The following is a 17,011-nucleotide window of genomic DNA, read 5'->3' on the forward strand; positions in this document are numbered from 1 at the left end:
AGCAGGAACTTATGGGGGGTTGGACAATTATTTAATGACAGTAGTCGTTGAGATGCAAAAAGTTAAAGCTTTATCACCATTATAACACAAATTGTCAACGTCACAGGTCAAACTATCCAAAGTCAGTAGCCTTAAAAATCAAACGCCAATAAGCTCTCAAGTAGCATCTTTCTTTCTTTGCCTATCTGAATTTTGATTACTGTTGAAGGGAAAAAAAATCTCCTTTCATTGGTTTCTGTGTGTAGTCAAATCAATATTTACTGACATTAACCAATAAAAATCTAAACCTTCAAAACCTACCTCTAAATGGATTCTGGACAGGATATGTCAAAAGGAGCTGGTCAAAATTTTCCAAATTTTAATCGTGGGATGAAATTTTTCATTGAAATTTCATCAGAAGGGGGTGGGGTTGGAGCAGAAAACCAGGGAAAGATTTCAGCTATTATTTTTTTCTCCCTTGTTTTTCAGTCAGCTATCAAGCTGGGGTAAATTTTTTAAAGGCTTCAGGGCCAGATTTTCAAAGGCACCTAAAGATGCAGAGTGATGGCTTGTGAGTTTTACAGAAGCACTTAAGTTATATACCTAACTCCTATTGACTTTTAACGGGAATTAGGTGCCTAACCTACTTAGGTGCTTTTGTGACTCCTACTGGACACCAGCTGCATCTTTAGGTGCCTAAATACTTTTAGTATCCTAAGTCACTTGGGGCCCAATTTCCAATCTCATTTTCAAAAAGTGAGTTTAGGCACTTATTTTTCTCCATGGGGGAAAACTGACAAGAATCGCATTTGCAGAATAAATTGTTTAGCAATGGCTGTTTCAACTAAACAGCAGAAGGCTGTGCTGGATCTTCTTTAGAAGGTTTTAAAAACATCTGATGTGCCAGAACATGACAGAACTCAGACAACACTTTTTTGTTGCTCAAAGTGATGTCACTTTTGAAAATTTTAACCTCTAATTAAAACAAAATATTGAAATTATGGTGAACATTTTTGCTGACTTTTTTGGATTTTGGCCAGAACAAAGAAAGGAAGGCGAAATTTTCAACAATGTTAACTCTCCCCCCCCCTCCTCCCCCATTTTTCTACTAGATCTTCTGTCAGCCTCCCACAAATAATTGTTATGAGCTGGGTAAAACCTTGTTGTGGGTTGGCTTAAAGCCTCACTGAGCTTGGAGTAACATCTATCGAGGTTGATGGGTGTGAACTCACCTGTCAATTAACATAGATGGGGCTTATGTTTACAGTTAAGGTAAAAGGTATGTGTGAACTCGCCCAGGAGCTTTTGGGCTGGGTATTATTTTGGGTACAGCTGTGGGGGAGTGTGAAAGAACACACGTTCTTTTCACTCCACACACTGGATTCTGTTCTCAGTAAACACAAAGCAAATACTATCTGGTTTAGTGACCTGTCATCCCAGGAGATGTCCCCCAACATACATAATGTCATTTTCTTAAAATAGCCTATTAAAATCTCCCAGATTGCTTTCAATAGTCACCGGGGGAATCAATGCCAATTCCAGCAGCCTCCAGGCCAATCCCAGAGGGTTGGCTACCCTATCAAAAACAAACAGCTCATTGTCAATCCTGTCCAGGAACCAGCAGGTTTTGATTTATGATGAAGAGACTGGTGTAATTCCCACACATGTAGACATAGTGAAGCTAGCTTTACTCTAGATAACTCGGGTACCAAGAGCAGCGAAGCTGTGGCATCCTGGGCTAGCTACCCATGCACAAGCCCACCAAGGAGCCTGGGGACACAAATGAGTGGCTAATTCATGCTTCAGAATCTTCACTGCTATTGGTCCCTTAGCTAGCCAGATCCATCTACCCCTGCTGCCACCACGGCTCCAATTACAGTTTAGACATAGCCTAAGTGATAAGATAGTACCCTAACCACTAGACCATCCTTCCTCACTACCTTCTACTGCCAATCCCCATCACCTGCTCTCATCTGAGGATCGTGGGTGGGTGGGGAGGTTCCTCTCCTATACCAGTCACGGAGACCAAGCTGTTAAAGGCAGTACGGCCCCTAAAGGGAAAGGCACAGATTAAGCACACAGGATGAACTAGTGCTGACAGAATCTACATACATCAGTCATAATATTCACCACACAACCCCTCCTCTGGCTGAAGAGGTCACCGCTGAAAGGCTTTGCTGCTGAAGAGACTATCAGGGATACACATAGCAACCAGAGCCTGCAACAGGGCAGCCTAGAGGATTCAGGGGGCCTGGGGTAAAGAAGGGAGCTGCGACACTTATACTCACCCGGTGGCGGTCCAGGTCTTCGGAGACATTTCAGCAGCAGGGGGCCCTTCAGTCGCTCCGCGTCTTCTGCAGCACTGAAGGGCCCCTCTGCTGCTGAAATGCTGCCCAAGACACGGAGCAACTGAATGGCCCCCAGCCGCCGAAATACGGGCCAAAGACCCGGACCGCTGCGGGGCCAAAGACCCGGACCGCTGCAGGGACTGTGGAGTGGGGCAAATTGCCCCACTTGCCCCCCACACCCCCCCGGGCAGCCCTGGCCTGCAACGAAACGAGGAAGCCAAGAACCACAATCATGTGTCTGGGTGACCAGATGTCCCGATTTCATAGGGATAGTCCTGATTTTGGGGGCTTTTTCTTATATAGGCTCCTATTACCCCCCAATCACTGTTCCAATGTTTCACACTTGCTGTCTGGTCACTCCAGCTCCACCTGCTGCAAATGCTCTGCAATGAATGTGACTCAGTTCCTTACAGCGGCTGGGCAGGTGAGATCTGGGCTGAACTGTCAGCTCTGATCTGTTCAAACAAGACAGGCTGGGAGAAGGTCCAGTTTAAATCCCAACTGGTACATGTGCTGACCCCTCTGAAGGCCAGCTTACCTAGTTACGCCTGCTCTGGGGTATACCATAAGAGGCACAAGCAGGGGTTGTGTGCTCTAATGGTTATGGGGGAATTAGGAATCTGGATTCCATTCCCAGGTTTGGGATCTAGTATTTAGAGCAGGAATCAGGATCCCTGGCTCTGAAAGGGAGTGTTTCTCCCAGTGTTTAGAACCAATCTATGTCTGCTCAGTATTACTGCTGTGCTGGGGAGACACCCAGTGGTGAAAGAAGATGGCACCATAACCCTCCAAAAATTAGACTACATGTGGAGTGGAAAAAGGATCTTCTCCAAGGAAACATGTAGTACCTGTGAAATAGCTCCTCCCCTCCCATAAGTGTCTCTCTCCCCAGTGTTGCTAACTTTCACAATTTGCTCATGATTCTCACAATATTTGGTGTTTTACTTAAAGCTCCAGCTCCCAGAGCCATGGGATTTGGTGGGACTCGCAGCTTTCCTCTGAAAAAACTAAAGGCTAGTTTCTAGCCCCAGCAATGGCAAAGACTGAAAACAAGACCTGAGTACACCTTATTATTATGATTTACCTTCAAGTGTCAGAAACCAGCCACAAAACAAATTGAACCCCTGAAATATATGTATTCAAATCTAAAGATTTGTTTAAAGCAAACTCATGATTTTTTAATGTTTGGGGTTAGCGATACCACATGACACTCCACGTCATGATCTCACTGCCCTGACTCCTTTCCAACCATGCATGTGCCAGGGTTTCTTACTGTTCTAGCCAGCAGAGGTGACAACATCTATAGTTAAGTTAGTCTAACATTTTCCACCCTAAGACCCTATTTTCAGTTGTTTATAACTTTGTCACATTTTAATCAGTTTAGCCGAAGTTTTCCAGGCTGGGTGTCTGCCTCAGGCTGAATTATTTTATCTTTTAAAAAAAAGTTTCAAACTACCACATTCCAGATGTTTCCCAGGATGAGGTCAGGGAAAGTTACATTATTTCACCCATGGCAATAAAAAAAGATTTTCACAACTGTTGTGTGGAGAAGCTCCAGCCCCTCCATGCAATACAATGAGAGAAGTCACCACCTGAGCGCCCCCTGGCAGCAGAATGCAGTATTACAACTCCCCTCCCCTCCCACCATCTCCCTCCTTTGGCTCCCCATGGCCTGTTCTGGCAACTTGGCCGTCCAGCCAAATCACTATCAGTTTGCTCCCCATCCTGGAGTTTAGGGGCGGTAAATAAAAAGGTCCACAAAAAAATCTTCATGTCCAGCATAAACCAAAATAATCTCCTGCCCTGCCTGGGCTCAATGAAAAGTCAGTGACTGCTGACTCGCTGGTTTCTTCCCCATGGAGAGTCCAAACTGAGTCAATGTGGAATGGACACCCATTGCTTCCAGCCAGTCATAGTCCAGCGGCTCTCAAGGGCTGCCCTCGCCCAGTCCGTCTGGCTTCCTGGAGCACACGTTGCTCCCCTGACTTGTCTTAGGGCCCTTTGCAGCTCTCTGCTACTTCCTTCCTTGCTACTGTGCAAAGAACGCTCAATCCACCCAGCATCCTTTTACCTGAGCCAATTAATTCATGCAACCTAGCGAACTGATATCATCTAAGGAATTGGCTGCTGAGCCAGCAAAGATGTGGCTGGCCGAGCCTGGCCATCTTTAAAGGCCTAACCAACCTCTGACAGGCAAGGGAGCACCCTCCGTGTCAGGAATGTGTTTTTTGCTGTTCCCCTTGGAAAGCTGCTCAAATTGGACCAAGGGATAAGACGCTGAGGGAAAAAATATTCAGTTTGCACATGCTCAGTAGAAAATTGTTGGAGCTCAGCAGCTACATTTTCTGAAGTTTCCATCTGCACAGAGCATGCGCCATTCCCTCACAGCTCCTATATGCCAACCAGCTTGCACGTGAACTGCCATCGCAGGGCGGCTGGGCTGGACTTCCTCTACAATTGCTATTCTTGGCACCAGTACAATGGTCCCTCACCGCCCCAGCAGAAGCATGCATAGTCAGTTGTGCCCGAATGTCAAATCCAGAGCTTGGCAGACGACTTAGAAGAGCAAAATGCTTCCCTGCCAGGAAAGGAAGGGCTGAGATTTCAGACTCAACTGTGTTAAAAGCCACCCATTTTGACCCAGGGCTAACTATTCATTTTGGATCCAAGCCATTTTTTTTTCATTGATTGATGCCTTTCAGGAAATTTAAAACACTGCACCTCTTGGACAATATACGCCCTAAATCAGTATTTCCCGACCGGTTGGATGAGGCGTTCTTATAGTTCATGAAAATCTTTTTTGTTACAGTAAAATTCACATTTTTGATCATTACTAGAGCATCCGTCTCATTCTGCAGCTAGAAGAATCATGAGGAACCCTCATATTTTTAGAAATACTGGCTGAAACTGGATTTGGTCCCCATACCTAGTAACTGACACAGCTGATGTCTGGAGTTCCTTACAAGGTCGTGAGATCATTACATTATGTCATAACAATGTCCCTGCAAACTAAATTGGGTAGCATTAATATGGAGTGACGTGCTAGAGATCAGTACAATTTGGACCTGTTTTCCAAAGGTTGAGCTAATTAATCTATTATTGCCTTGCTTTTGTGATGTCAAAAGCTTTCTTTTAAAACCATGATTATACCTAATTAGCAGACGACTCTTCTAGTCCGGCACCCATTTGAACCACAGTGATATTTGGACAGTGATATTAAAAAAACCCTCTTTGGTGGAAAGATAATTACTTGGCTGCAATAGGACTGTTCCGAGACTGAAGAATGGGAACGGCAGAGAAGTTAAAAATTGGAGCCATAGTATCTGTGTCGATACCAAAAGTTATAGGAATCAGACTGGGTTGAGCAGTCTGAGAAGAATGAATGAATGAAGCAATTCTGCAACAGAACAGGAAGTAGGAGATTTTCATAAGTGCTGAGGGCTGTTCCCAGCGAAGTAAATGGTCAAACTCCCACAGCCGGATTCTAATCTCATTTATACTAAGAAGTTGTCTACATGACAAGTTACTCTCAGCAAGCTATTGTATAAATCTATTGTAACATCCTGTGTGGAAACTGCAACAGTGCACATAAAGTCCCGGAGCGCACCTTGATGCATATAGCAGATTCACATCCTGGCTTGCCACGCAGTGACTTGCCATGTAAACAAGTCCTAAGGCCCCTTTATACCTCTCTGGTATTGTGAAGGGGCTTCAGTATTGCTGTAGTGGGTGTGGCTGCCCCATAGCACCACCTACTGGCCAAGCATGGTGGGCACTCCCTTGCCTCAGTTTCCCTCCCCTAGGTGAGTCTCCTCAGCTCTCAACAACCCAATCTGTGCTGGAACTATGGCTTAGCCCTCTGGCACCAGACTAGAAAGTGAGATTATATGGCCTGCATTGTGCAGGAGGTCAGACTAGATGATCATAATGGTCCCTTATGACCTTAAGATCTATGAGTCTATGAGTCCCAACAAGCAAAAATAGTTCTTCTGCTCTTTGGAGCTTCTCTTCAGCTCATCCCCTGGCCCTGCTCCCAGCCCCTTCCTGGTCTACCTTTGAAAGTATTTATGGCTGGGACAGAGCACGCAGCCTGGTTCCCCAGCGTATTATTCTCAGTCCCTTTCTGTGCTCTGTATCCTTCCCCACTCCAGTTAGAGCCCTATCTGCAACTCCACTCTCAGATGACTTCTTATGCTTTATGGGGAAGCATCCTCTCCCGTATACCTTCACGCCACTTCACACTTACCCTGCTCTATATCCTTAGAAAACACAAACCTCAACCAAGCTTTTCTAGTGTGACTCTACCTTCCTGATACACCCACTAAACCCCTCATAGTACATTCCGTCACCTTAAAGCCTCTAAATTCTTCACAAAGAATCTGCCTTTCCTGGAAACACTCCCTACATTCCCACAGCAAGTGGGCAGCTGTTGCTTTAACCTTACACGCATTCCACAACCCACTGTGGTGTCTAGTCAACAGCTAGAAATGATTCTTCACAACACAGTGGCCAGTTAGCAAGTCTATATAGGAGTCCTTCACTCCTCCTGTCAGAGCTTTAGAGTTGCACGTTACCCTCTATTTTGGGGGGCATACTTCATAGAATTTTCTTCCTCTTCCCTCCTTAGTTCGTAATTCTTGCCGTTTCTCTTTTAACTCTTTCCTTGCTAAACTTTGAAATTCCTGCTTATCCAGAGGAATCAGTTTGTTTGGCAATTTTGAGTAGTCGGGGGGAAAAATAATTGATTTAGAGTCAGACCAAAAAGGGAAATATTGAAATTTCTGGCAAGTCAAAGACAAGAAAAAAAAATCATTTCTGGTCAAATGAAATGTTTTGTTATAGCAATATCAAACCATTTTGTTTTGATTTTGGACATTTGTAGTTTATTAAATTTAAATTCAAGTTCATTTTAAAACAAAAATCAAAAAGTTTCATTTTCAAATATTTAGACGAAACATTCTGATGTTTTTGTTTGTTTTTCCTGCAATGAACAATCGTTCCCCCCCCGTCCCCGCAAGTAAACAAATTCCAGCAATTTGGCAAAAGTCAACAGAAATGTCTCGTGAATTTTTGTATTGCTGAATCTTGCATTTTGATGGGGGAGGGAGAAGGGGGGAAAAGGAAAGTTCCAGCCAAAATTTCTAGCCATTTCCACACATGATTACATGCCGGTAGTTTATATAAAGAGCACCATCTACTGGTAAAAAAAGGTATGTAACCCAGTCCATAGATTTGGAGGACCAATAAAGTTGGACTCCAGTTTACACAGCTCTAAAGAGGTGGTGAAAATTCTAATTCCCATTGGAGTTCTACCATTCAAATATTTGCTCCAGAACAGCATTGTAATCAACATGGGACTGGGAGATCAGGGAAATGAGACAAAAAGGGCCTCCGACGGGCCCAGATCTTAGGGAAAGAGGGTGTAGAGTCGAGTCCCAGGCTGACCTAGGTCGCAGGGGCTAATGGGAAATCTCCAGCAGTTCCAGGCAACAGAAATTCTCCATCAGTGTTTAATGCTAGAGCTGAAAACTCTCAGACAGAGGTCTCTCCGCCCTTGCTTTCCCCAAGAGGAAACCTACAGCTGCCTCACTCCCTTCAAAGCCAGGGGACAGCTCCTTCAAATGGCAACAAGGAAGAGCATTCCAGGATGCAATGCAGGCACCGACACCTACTTTCTGCCTAGGGTATTGGTATCTCCCAGCAGCTCCCTTGACTCACAGGGGGAGGGATAGCTCATTGAGGGGAGCATTTGGCCTGCTAAACCCAGGGTTATACATTCAATCCTTGAGGGGGCCATTTAGGGATGGGGGGCGGAAATGTGTCTGGGGATTGGTCCTGCTTGGAGCAGGAGGTTGGACTAGATGACCTCCCGAGGTCCCTTCCAACCCTGATATTCTTCGATTCCTGGATAGGGGATGAATAACCTGACAGCATAAAGGGCTGCAGAGGGGGTGTAAAGTTGCTCCCAGTTACCCCACCACCTGAACAGGTTTCCTGCTGGAGGAGGTTAAAAGGATTTGCAGCAAATGTTGCCTGTGCAGAATTTTTCACTGCAAAGACTAGTGCAGCATTCACACATCGGCAGGGAGCCCTGGGGCAGAGGCCATATGACATAATAGTGCCCTGGCAGGGGGCTGGACTGGATGACTCTAGCAGTTGTCCTTCTCTAGCTTCACTGATATAGAAATTATTAGAACAATTTTCACAGAAGGAATTTGAATCAGCATCGTTCCATCAAAATCCGAGTGATGCCAGTTTACACCAGCCAAGCATCTAGCCTGTTGTTTCAGGGGAAGTTAGAGGTGGCCAAAATAGGGCTTGGGGTGGAAGGTCCATCCTCAACAGACAAGTTCAGTCCAGGACTTTAATTTAAGCAAGTCATTGTAAGACAGTGAGATTCCTCATTCCTTCATATATAAACTCATGAGCCAGGAAGGACCCCTACACGTTGTGTCAAATCCATCTTACAATTATTTGAGATTCATGGCTGATCTTCCAGAGATCAAGGAAGATTGTCAATTTAAGTATTTTTGGCCCACAATGGGGCAGGTTTCTTTGGCACCCTGGCTCTTTTCTTTTCACTTGAGCAGAAAGGTGTTTGGAACAGAAACCCTGCAGGCTCAGAAATCATGTCTCCACATAAGATGTGTTGTGACAATAAGGGATTGGTTAACTACAAGGGAAAAATTGATAGGTAGCTTGATTGGTCCGAGCACTGTGAAAAACACGTTGCTGAAGGCGTACGTAAAAAAAAAAAAAAAAAAAAGCGGCAACAGATCCACTTAAAAAAAAAACACCATGTAATGATTCATAATGACCCATGCAACTAAAAACAGGAGTACCAGTGACCCACCTGTCATCTTTTAGCATCCTGCTAACAAGCTTAAAAGCACCTGTGAGAAGCAGAGTTTAGCCACAACCGGTTTGTACAAGGAAAACAAGATTCTGATTTTAGGAGAACATTGGTTCTTGTGCAAGGTAAGCCTTTTCCCTCTTCTCAGTATCCAGTTTCAGCACTTTGAAGAAGTAAAGTGAGGGTGATGTATCTGATGGTAGGGAAAAGATTAAAAATTCTAAATTATTCATGAAACTAGGGAGTTTTTAACTATATAGCAAATAATCATTTGGATTTTGACTAACCTTCTCAGGAAGTGGTCTGATTTACTTCAGTGATGTGTTATTGTCCTAGAAGTGACCAGCTAAAGGAAGATATGGGGATAATAAGCAATTTCAAACGTTTGGGGCTGGAAGTACGGGTCCAAGGGGTGCTGCTACACCCCCTGGCTTGAAGTGGATTCCATCATATATAGGGTTTATAATTTGGTTCATTGACTCTCAGCAACTCCCCCACCCATAAAAATTGTTCCAGCACCCCAGTTTCAAATCTTTGAACCATTATTATTTAGATCTTCTAAAGGGGGTGTGTGTGTGTGTGTGTGTGTGTATTATATATGTAAAAAAAATACACTAAAGATTGAGGTGCTCAGCTGGCTGCTATGGTAATGAGGACCATATAGACAGGAGTGCAGGGTAAGATTTATTACCTTAAAAACAAGTCTTTGAAATATACAGCTGTTTTCTTGTAATCATGTACTTTTGATTAACCATTATATATGCCTATAGGTAATCAGGTCCTAGGATCTAATTTTCCACCCATCAAAATGCTGGAAATGCATTGTTAAATTACTTGTGTTGTTATTCATCCAGCTAAGGCTGGATGTAGTCTGTTGGCAAATTGTAACCTTGGGTGTTATTGTCTTGTACAGAAGGCCAAATGAAAAGCATACAGTGGCTCTACCTATATGGACTAGTAATCGTGGTGTTGATCCCAGCCAGCTGGCAGATTGTCCTCAACGATTTGTCCAATGAGTCTAGGTAAGGTACATTTGAGACTGACAAGTACACTGTGGGTTGGTGGTACTGGGCTGAAGCAGGTGGAGAGATCACAAATGCGACCCATCAGATACAGCTTAATAATGTTAATTACTCTGTTTTATTTGGCTTTGCTGCCAGGCGATGGTACAGCATATTTCGATGTGCAGCAGATGAAAACGAGAATAAGATGATGAGGTATATTAGGAAAGGAACAGAGAATATGCACCATATTATTAGGCGCTGCAGTATCATCTAGGAGCCCTAGTGATCATAGGATGGGAAAGGACCTCGCAAAGTCATCTAGTCCAGTCCCCTGCACTCATGGCATGGGGTTAAGTATTATCTAGATCATTTTTGACAAGTGTTGGTCCCATCTGCTCTTAAAAATCTCCAGTTACAGATATTCCACAACCTCCGTAGACAAATTTATTCCAGTGTTCAACAATCCTGACAGTTAGGACATTTTTCCTAACGTCTGAACCTAAACCTCCCTTGCTGCAATTTAAGCCCGTTGCTTCTTGTTCTAGACTCAGAGGTTAAGGAAAACTCTCTCTCTCTCTCCCTCCTCCTTGTAACAATCTTTAATGTACCTGAAAACTGTTCTCATGTCCTCCTACAGTCACCTCCAGACTAAACAAACCCATTTGTTTCAATCTTCCCTCACAGATTATGTTTTCTAGACCTTTAATCATTTTGGTTGCTCTTCTCTGGACTTTCTCCAGTTTGTCCACCTCTTTTCTGAAATACGTCACCCAGAACTGGACACAATACTCCAGCTGAGGCCTAATCAGAGCGGAAGAATTACTTTTCGTGTCTTGCTTACAACACTCCTGTCCTGCTAATACATCCCAGAACGATGTTTGCTTTTTTCACAACCGTGTTACCCTGACTCATTTAGCTTGTGATCTTCTATGACCCACAGATTCTCTTCTGCAATACTCCTTCCTAGGTAGTTATTTCCCATTTTGTATGTGCACAGCTGATTGTTCCTTCTGAAGTGGAGTACTTTACATTTGTCCTTATTGAATTCCATCCTATTTACTTCAGACCATTTCAAAATTTTAATCCTATCCTCCAAAAGGACTTGCAACCCCTCCACAGCTTGATATTGTCCTGATGAACCAGGGCCACGTTGTGCTAGCACTGTATAGATTTGGTCCTGTAAGACACTGAGCATACAGTGCCGGGTCCTGTTGTAGATTATGTGGGTAACTTTAAGAGGCAGTGGGTCCTAGTGGGTAGAGCACTGGACAGGGATTTAGGAGAGCTGGGTTGCTCCTAGCTCTGCCACTGGGGTACCTTGGGCAAATCACTTCACTTCCCCGTATCTCAGTTTCCCCATCTGTAAAATGTGGATATGATGCTGCCCCCCCCTTTATAAAGCACTTTGAGATCTACAGTAGACACATGCTAAAGAAAAGCAATGTATTATTATTAATGGTATATAGTGTAGCTCTGCATAAGCAATGCATGTTTTGGTATTATGGCAGCACCTACAGGCTCAGGCCAAGATCAGGGCCTTGTTACACTAGATCAGGGGTCGGCAACCTTTCAGAAGTGCTGTGCCAAGTCTTCATTTATTCACTCTAATTTAAGGTTTCGCTTGCCAGTAATACATTTTAACATTTTTAGAATGTCTCTTTCTCTAAGTCTATAATATATAACTAAACTATTGTTGTATGTAAAATAAATAAGGTTTTTAAAGTGTTTAAGAAGCTTAATTTAAAATTAAATTAAAATGCAGTGCTCCCCGGACCAGTGGGCAGGACCTGGGCAGTGTGAGTGCCGCTGAAAATCAGCTTGTGTGCCGCCTTCAGCACATGTGCCATAGGTTGCCTACCCCTGCACTAGATACTGTCCAGATAGGGATTGCCTGGGCCCTGGAGAATTTGGGCCTAGTCTACACTGGGGGAGGAGGAGGTGCGCAAATCGATCTAAGATCTCGTAGCTGAAGTCGATGCATCTTAGATTGACTTATTTCGTGTCCTCGCGGCGCGGGATCGACGGCTGCCGCTCCCCCGTCAACTCTGCTTCCACTTCTCATCCTGGTGGAGTTCCGGAGTTATCGGGGGAGCGCATTCGAGGATCGATGTAGACACGATACATCGATCCCCAATGGATTGATCTGGAGGGTGGTGTAGACATACCTTTAGTCTAAACACACACACAGGACAAAAGGGATGGGACTTACCTACAGTTACATTGTCATAGCAAGTCAGTGGCAAGGCAGGGAACAGAATTCATGCCTGCCGACACAGCGTGCTATCCACAGGACCCTGTATCCATCCCACTGCAGCACCCTCCTTCACGTTTCCCATCCCTCTCTCTCAAACAGATGGCAATCTTTTGAATCGAAAAGTGCTCAGAGTTTTACTTCCAACATCAAGCGGCATTCTGAAGGCACCTTCACCAGCGATTTTACCAGATATTTGGACAAGATGAAGGCCAAGGATTTTGTGCACTGGCTTATCAACACGAAACGTTACAGGTAGACAAGTGGAATATGGCTGAACTAGTAGAACAGAGACATGGTTCTAGGCAGACTCCTGAGAACTTAGCAACTTAAGGATCGTAAGAAGGCGGCCTATGACTACTAGAAAGATTTCGGTCGAGGCCATTTCATAGTGGAAAATTGTAGGTTTTGACAAAATGAATTTTTTCATGCAAGTATTGGCTCTCTGTGGGAAATTCTGATCTTTTGTCAAAAAGCCAAAACACCCAACTACTGAAATAATTTGGCCAAAAAACAAAATATTTTGGCCCAAACCAGAAAAATGGGTCAGTTGGTGGCCGAAAGTTGTTCAGGATTCAAAATTTCCACCCAACAAAATTTGAAAATTTTCTGTGGAAATGTTTAGACAGGGGCAGGGGGGAAAATCTACATGCTTGTTTGTCAACCTTTTCTGTGGAAATTTTCTAGTGGGATGGGGAGTGGGTCAGATTCCCACAGAGAGGAGTCAAGGCTGGATTCTTTAGGACAAACTCTGGGATATGTACTCTGCAGCTGGAAGCATGCCTCCTAGGCCAGGCAGACAAGACTAGTTCTGTTCAAACTACTGCACTAAAAATAGGAACAGGGACATTGCAGCAAGGGCTGTGGCATGGACTAGCCACTCAACTACAAGCTCACCTGACCCCCTGCGTGTATTTTGGGTGGCTATCCCACGCCATAATCTCCACACTAGCTCGAGCAGAGGTAGCACAACCATCTACCCAGGCTGAAAGACCTGCGTCAAGCTGCAGTGTAGACCTACCGTGAAGACAGGGCCTCTGAGGGTACCAGAATCCCTCTCTGATCACCCAAATGGCAACAGCCCAGGCCAAGCCAACCCAAAGTGGTCTGGGCAGCTCTGGGAGGCAGGCACATGGGCACAGGTGTCTTGGGCGAAAGAATGAGAACAGAAGTCAATGAGGGGCAGTTTTTAAGGGGGGGGGTGGGAGAGTTTCCAAGAGATCAGGTAGAAGATGAGGCATAAATGAAAAAATAATGTCTTTTGCTCTTTAATGATGCAGTATACCAAGGAATGAGGGTTGAATGGTTTTTTTGCACAGCTAGTACATTCACAGATGGGTTTTCCTTATTTTTTACAGCTCTACAAAGAGGTCCATAAAAGGAGACCACGACACCATCTCCTTCCCTTCTGACCACTCACTATTTAGGTAATTCAGATACACTTTGAATTTCCAAACGTCTACTTTTCACAAACTGCTCCTATAGCTAGGTTGTCCTGATGTCTGGATCTGACAACATGAGCTAAAGAACCAGTACATGAGCTCCAGATCAGTAGCAAAGGGATGGGGCAGAGAACATTGTGTAATCAAAGTCAAAATGTTTCATGCGACCGTATCAATTCCAAAGATATTTTCCCCAGTAATTGACATGATTCAAAATTGCAATGGCCTATTTTGTTGGGACTGTCCTGGTTTGTTGCTCTCTGATTAATTTTAATATTGTAGCTAATAACAGAGTTCTACATTATCAAAGCAAAAATGTTTCAATGAGGGGTTTCGGTGTTTCCAAACTGAAATTATTTGGCATTTCTGTTCTGCAGAAAAAATATGACATTTCAATTTTTCCATCCCAATTTGGGACCAAACAAGTGTCAGAAATGCCATTTGTGAGCAGCTCCCATACCAAGCAATTCTATTCAAATCAGCAGCAGATACTGAACTAGGGAACATGAGAACATAAGAATGGCCATACTGGGTCAGACCAAAGGTCTATCTAGCCCAGTATCTGTCTACCCCATTCCTTACCCATCCTGGCTAATAGCCATTAACGGACTTAACCTCCATGAATTTGTCCAGTTCTCTTTTAAACGCTGTTATAGTCCTAGCATTCACAACCTCCTCAGGCAAGGAATTCCACAAGTTGACTGTGCTGTGTGAAGAAGAACTTCCTTATATTTGTTTTAAACCTGCTGCCTATTAATCTCATTTGGTGGCCCCTAGTTCTTGTATTATGGGAACAAGTAAATAACTTTTCCTTATCCACTTTCTCCACATCACTCATGATTTTATATACCTCTATCATATCCCCCCTCAGTCTCCTCTTTTCCAAGCTGAAGAGTCCTAGCCTCTTTAATTTTTCCTCATATGGGACCCTCTCCAAACCCCTAATCATTTTAGTTGCCCTTTTCTGAACCTTTTCTAGTGCCAGTATATCTTTTTTGAGACGAGGAGTCCACATCTGCACGCAGTATTCGAGATGTGGGCGTACTATAGATTTATATAAGGGCAAATATACTCAATCTTATTCTCTACCCCCTTTTTATTGATTCCTAACATCCTGTTTGCTTTTTTGACCACCTCTGACACTGCGTGGACATCTTCAGAGAACTATCCACGATGACTCCAAGATCTTTTTCCTGACTCGTTGTAGCTAAATTAGCCCCCATCATATTGTATGTATAGCTGGAGTTATTTTTTCCCCAACGTGCATTACTTTACATTTATCCACATTAAATTTCATTTGCCATTTTGTTGCCCAATCACTTAGTTTTGGGAGATCTTTTTGAAGTTCTTCACAGTCTGCTTTGGTCTTGACTGTCTTGAGCAGTTTAGTATCATCTGCAAACTTTGCCACCTTGCAGAGCAGAAAGCATGGGCTCCTACCTTCTGAGCTAGAAGACCCACTGCCTAGCAGCCCCATAGACCTATGTATGTGGTCTAACCAGTAGAGCTGGACATGGTGTTAATGTTGGACAGTCAATCTACCAAGTCAAAACCATTCATGAAACTAATTCAGTGCTAGACTGTGGTAAGGGTGTAGACAGACTGCCCAGAGCAGAGCCGGACTCAGTATTACTTTAGTCTGTGGTGTCTCCTGGCTGGCTGGCTGAGTGGGGAAAGTCATACATGGCACAGAGCATTTTCCCCTCTGTGTTGGCCAACGTGTTTGATGGGGCAGAGTCAAAGCTCCATTGCTTCCTGCCCTTGCCAAGCCGATTGCTGCCCACTGGCAAAGGAAGGGTAGTAGAAGGCTGACAACACTGCTCTATGGGTAGCAACACCAACAGGCTGCACAGGAGAAAAAGAGGGAGCTTTATGCACCGTTACTCCCCTGTGCTGATGCATGTGGAGGGGCAGCATCTCCACGAATAAAGACAAAAACCAAAACAGTTGTGAGTTGATTGTGAACAGTTTGCAAACAGAAAGAGAAGATGACTTGTCTTTCTATCCCAGTGAATAGATTGGTAGCAAACAGTACATGTTAACCAGACCATGCCTAATGCATTGACCCAGCAACTACTGATTTAGGAGGAAATCTATACCTATTTTAATCCCAACAGTACAGCCATCCATTGCAGTCCCAGGAATCGCTGAATAGCAGCGGCTAACATGACTGGCAATATAAACCTGTTTCACTGCCCTATATTCCTGAGCTCCCATGGTGTTCTGTGTGTTTGTTTCTTAGGTCCGATTAGCCACCAGACCAAGAAATCAGCCTTGTGGAAGGATATTCCCACAGCTGTCTAGTGGATCTAGTCACCTCTGACAACGATCAAAGGATTCCTCAATGAAACTGAATTATACTACGTGTTCATTGCTCCCCAGCTATTGTCATGACAAGGTAGAGTGAAATATCCAACCTCTGTGACTAATGAGGTCAGCACGCCCTGTTAAAAAATGGATTCGTTTCGACCCTTTACGCCGCGGTTTTAGTGTTGTCTGTGGGCTGCTTCTCTGGCACCAGCATTTTTGTATGTTCTCATAAATGACAATAAAGCCGTGGTAAATGAAGCTTTTTGTTTTCCCCAAGACAAGATCTGCCATATTTTAGAGAAAGTCATCCTGATCATTTTCCAATTCGCACCATTAGTGAAAAATCTACCAAACAGCATCCAAGGGCCCAGGATAGTTAAGGTTCCAACTCACAAACACATTGAAGCTTGTGCTAAACAGTAACACAGGCCTGTGTGAGAAAGGACTTTGATCTGAGACATCCATTGCTCTATAGAACAGCTGGGGTCTTGGTCTGTGATGGGTGCTTCATATAACGCGAACAGGAAAAGGCTGGCAGTTCTAAGTATAACTCAGCCTGTCGGACTCAGATTAGAAAGGACACCTGCAAGCCCCGAAGCATGCAGTTAGAGAAAATTAAATAGCCAGGCCTTGCTCTTATACAAGATGACTTTTCACTCAAAGCACTTTACAGAGGTGGTAAGTATCATTCTCTCTATTGGGAAACTGAGGCAGAGGCAGGTTGAGTTACCCATGATTACCCAACGGCCTAGCCAGGAACAGAACACAGTTCTCAGGGATCCCTATGCCAGGTTCTAGCCACAAAACCAGGGCTGTGCTCTGCC

At 44.1% G+C, this 17,011-nt stretch overlaps 1 protein-coding gene across 2 annotated transcripts; it reads left to right on the forward strand.

The window, feature by feature from the left end:
• Nucleotides 1-10,101: 10,101 nt before the first annotated feature.
• On the forward strand, nucleotides 10,102-16,212 carry LOC127035458 (pro-glucagon-like). Of its 2 annotated transcripts, XM_050925355.1 has the most exons (4): nucleotides 10,102-10,202; nucleotides 12,538-12,690; nucleotides 13,794-13,862; nucleotides 16,120-16,212. In XM_050925355.1, the coding sequence occupies exons 1-4, from the start codon at nucleotides 10,102-10,104 to the stop codon at nucleotides 16,127-16,129; spliced, it is 333 nt and encodes a 110-aa protein (XP_050781312.1). In that variant the 3' UTR covers nucleotides 16,130-16,212. The 2 variants fall into 2 exon arrangements, with proteins under 2 accessions (XP_050781312.1, XP_050781313.1); XM_050925356.1 differs by lacking the exon at nucleotides 13,794-13,862 and having other exon boundaries at nucleotides 16,120-16,149.
• The last annotated feature ends 799 nt before the right edge of the window (nucleotides 16,213-17,011 follow it).

This window comes from Gopherus flavomarginatus, chromosome 16 (assembly GCF_025201925.1).
Source record: "Gopherus flavomarginatus isolate rGopFla2 chromosome 16, rGopFla2.mat.asm, whole genome shotgun sequence".
NCBI classification, from domain to species: Eukaryota; Metazoa; Chordata; order Testudines; family Testudinidae; genus Gopherus; species Gopherus flavomarginatus.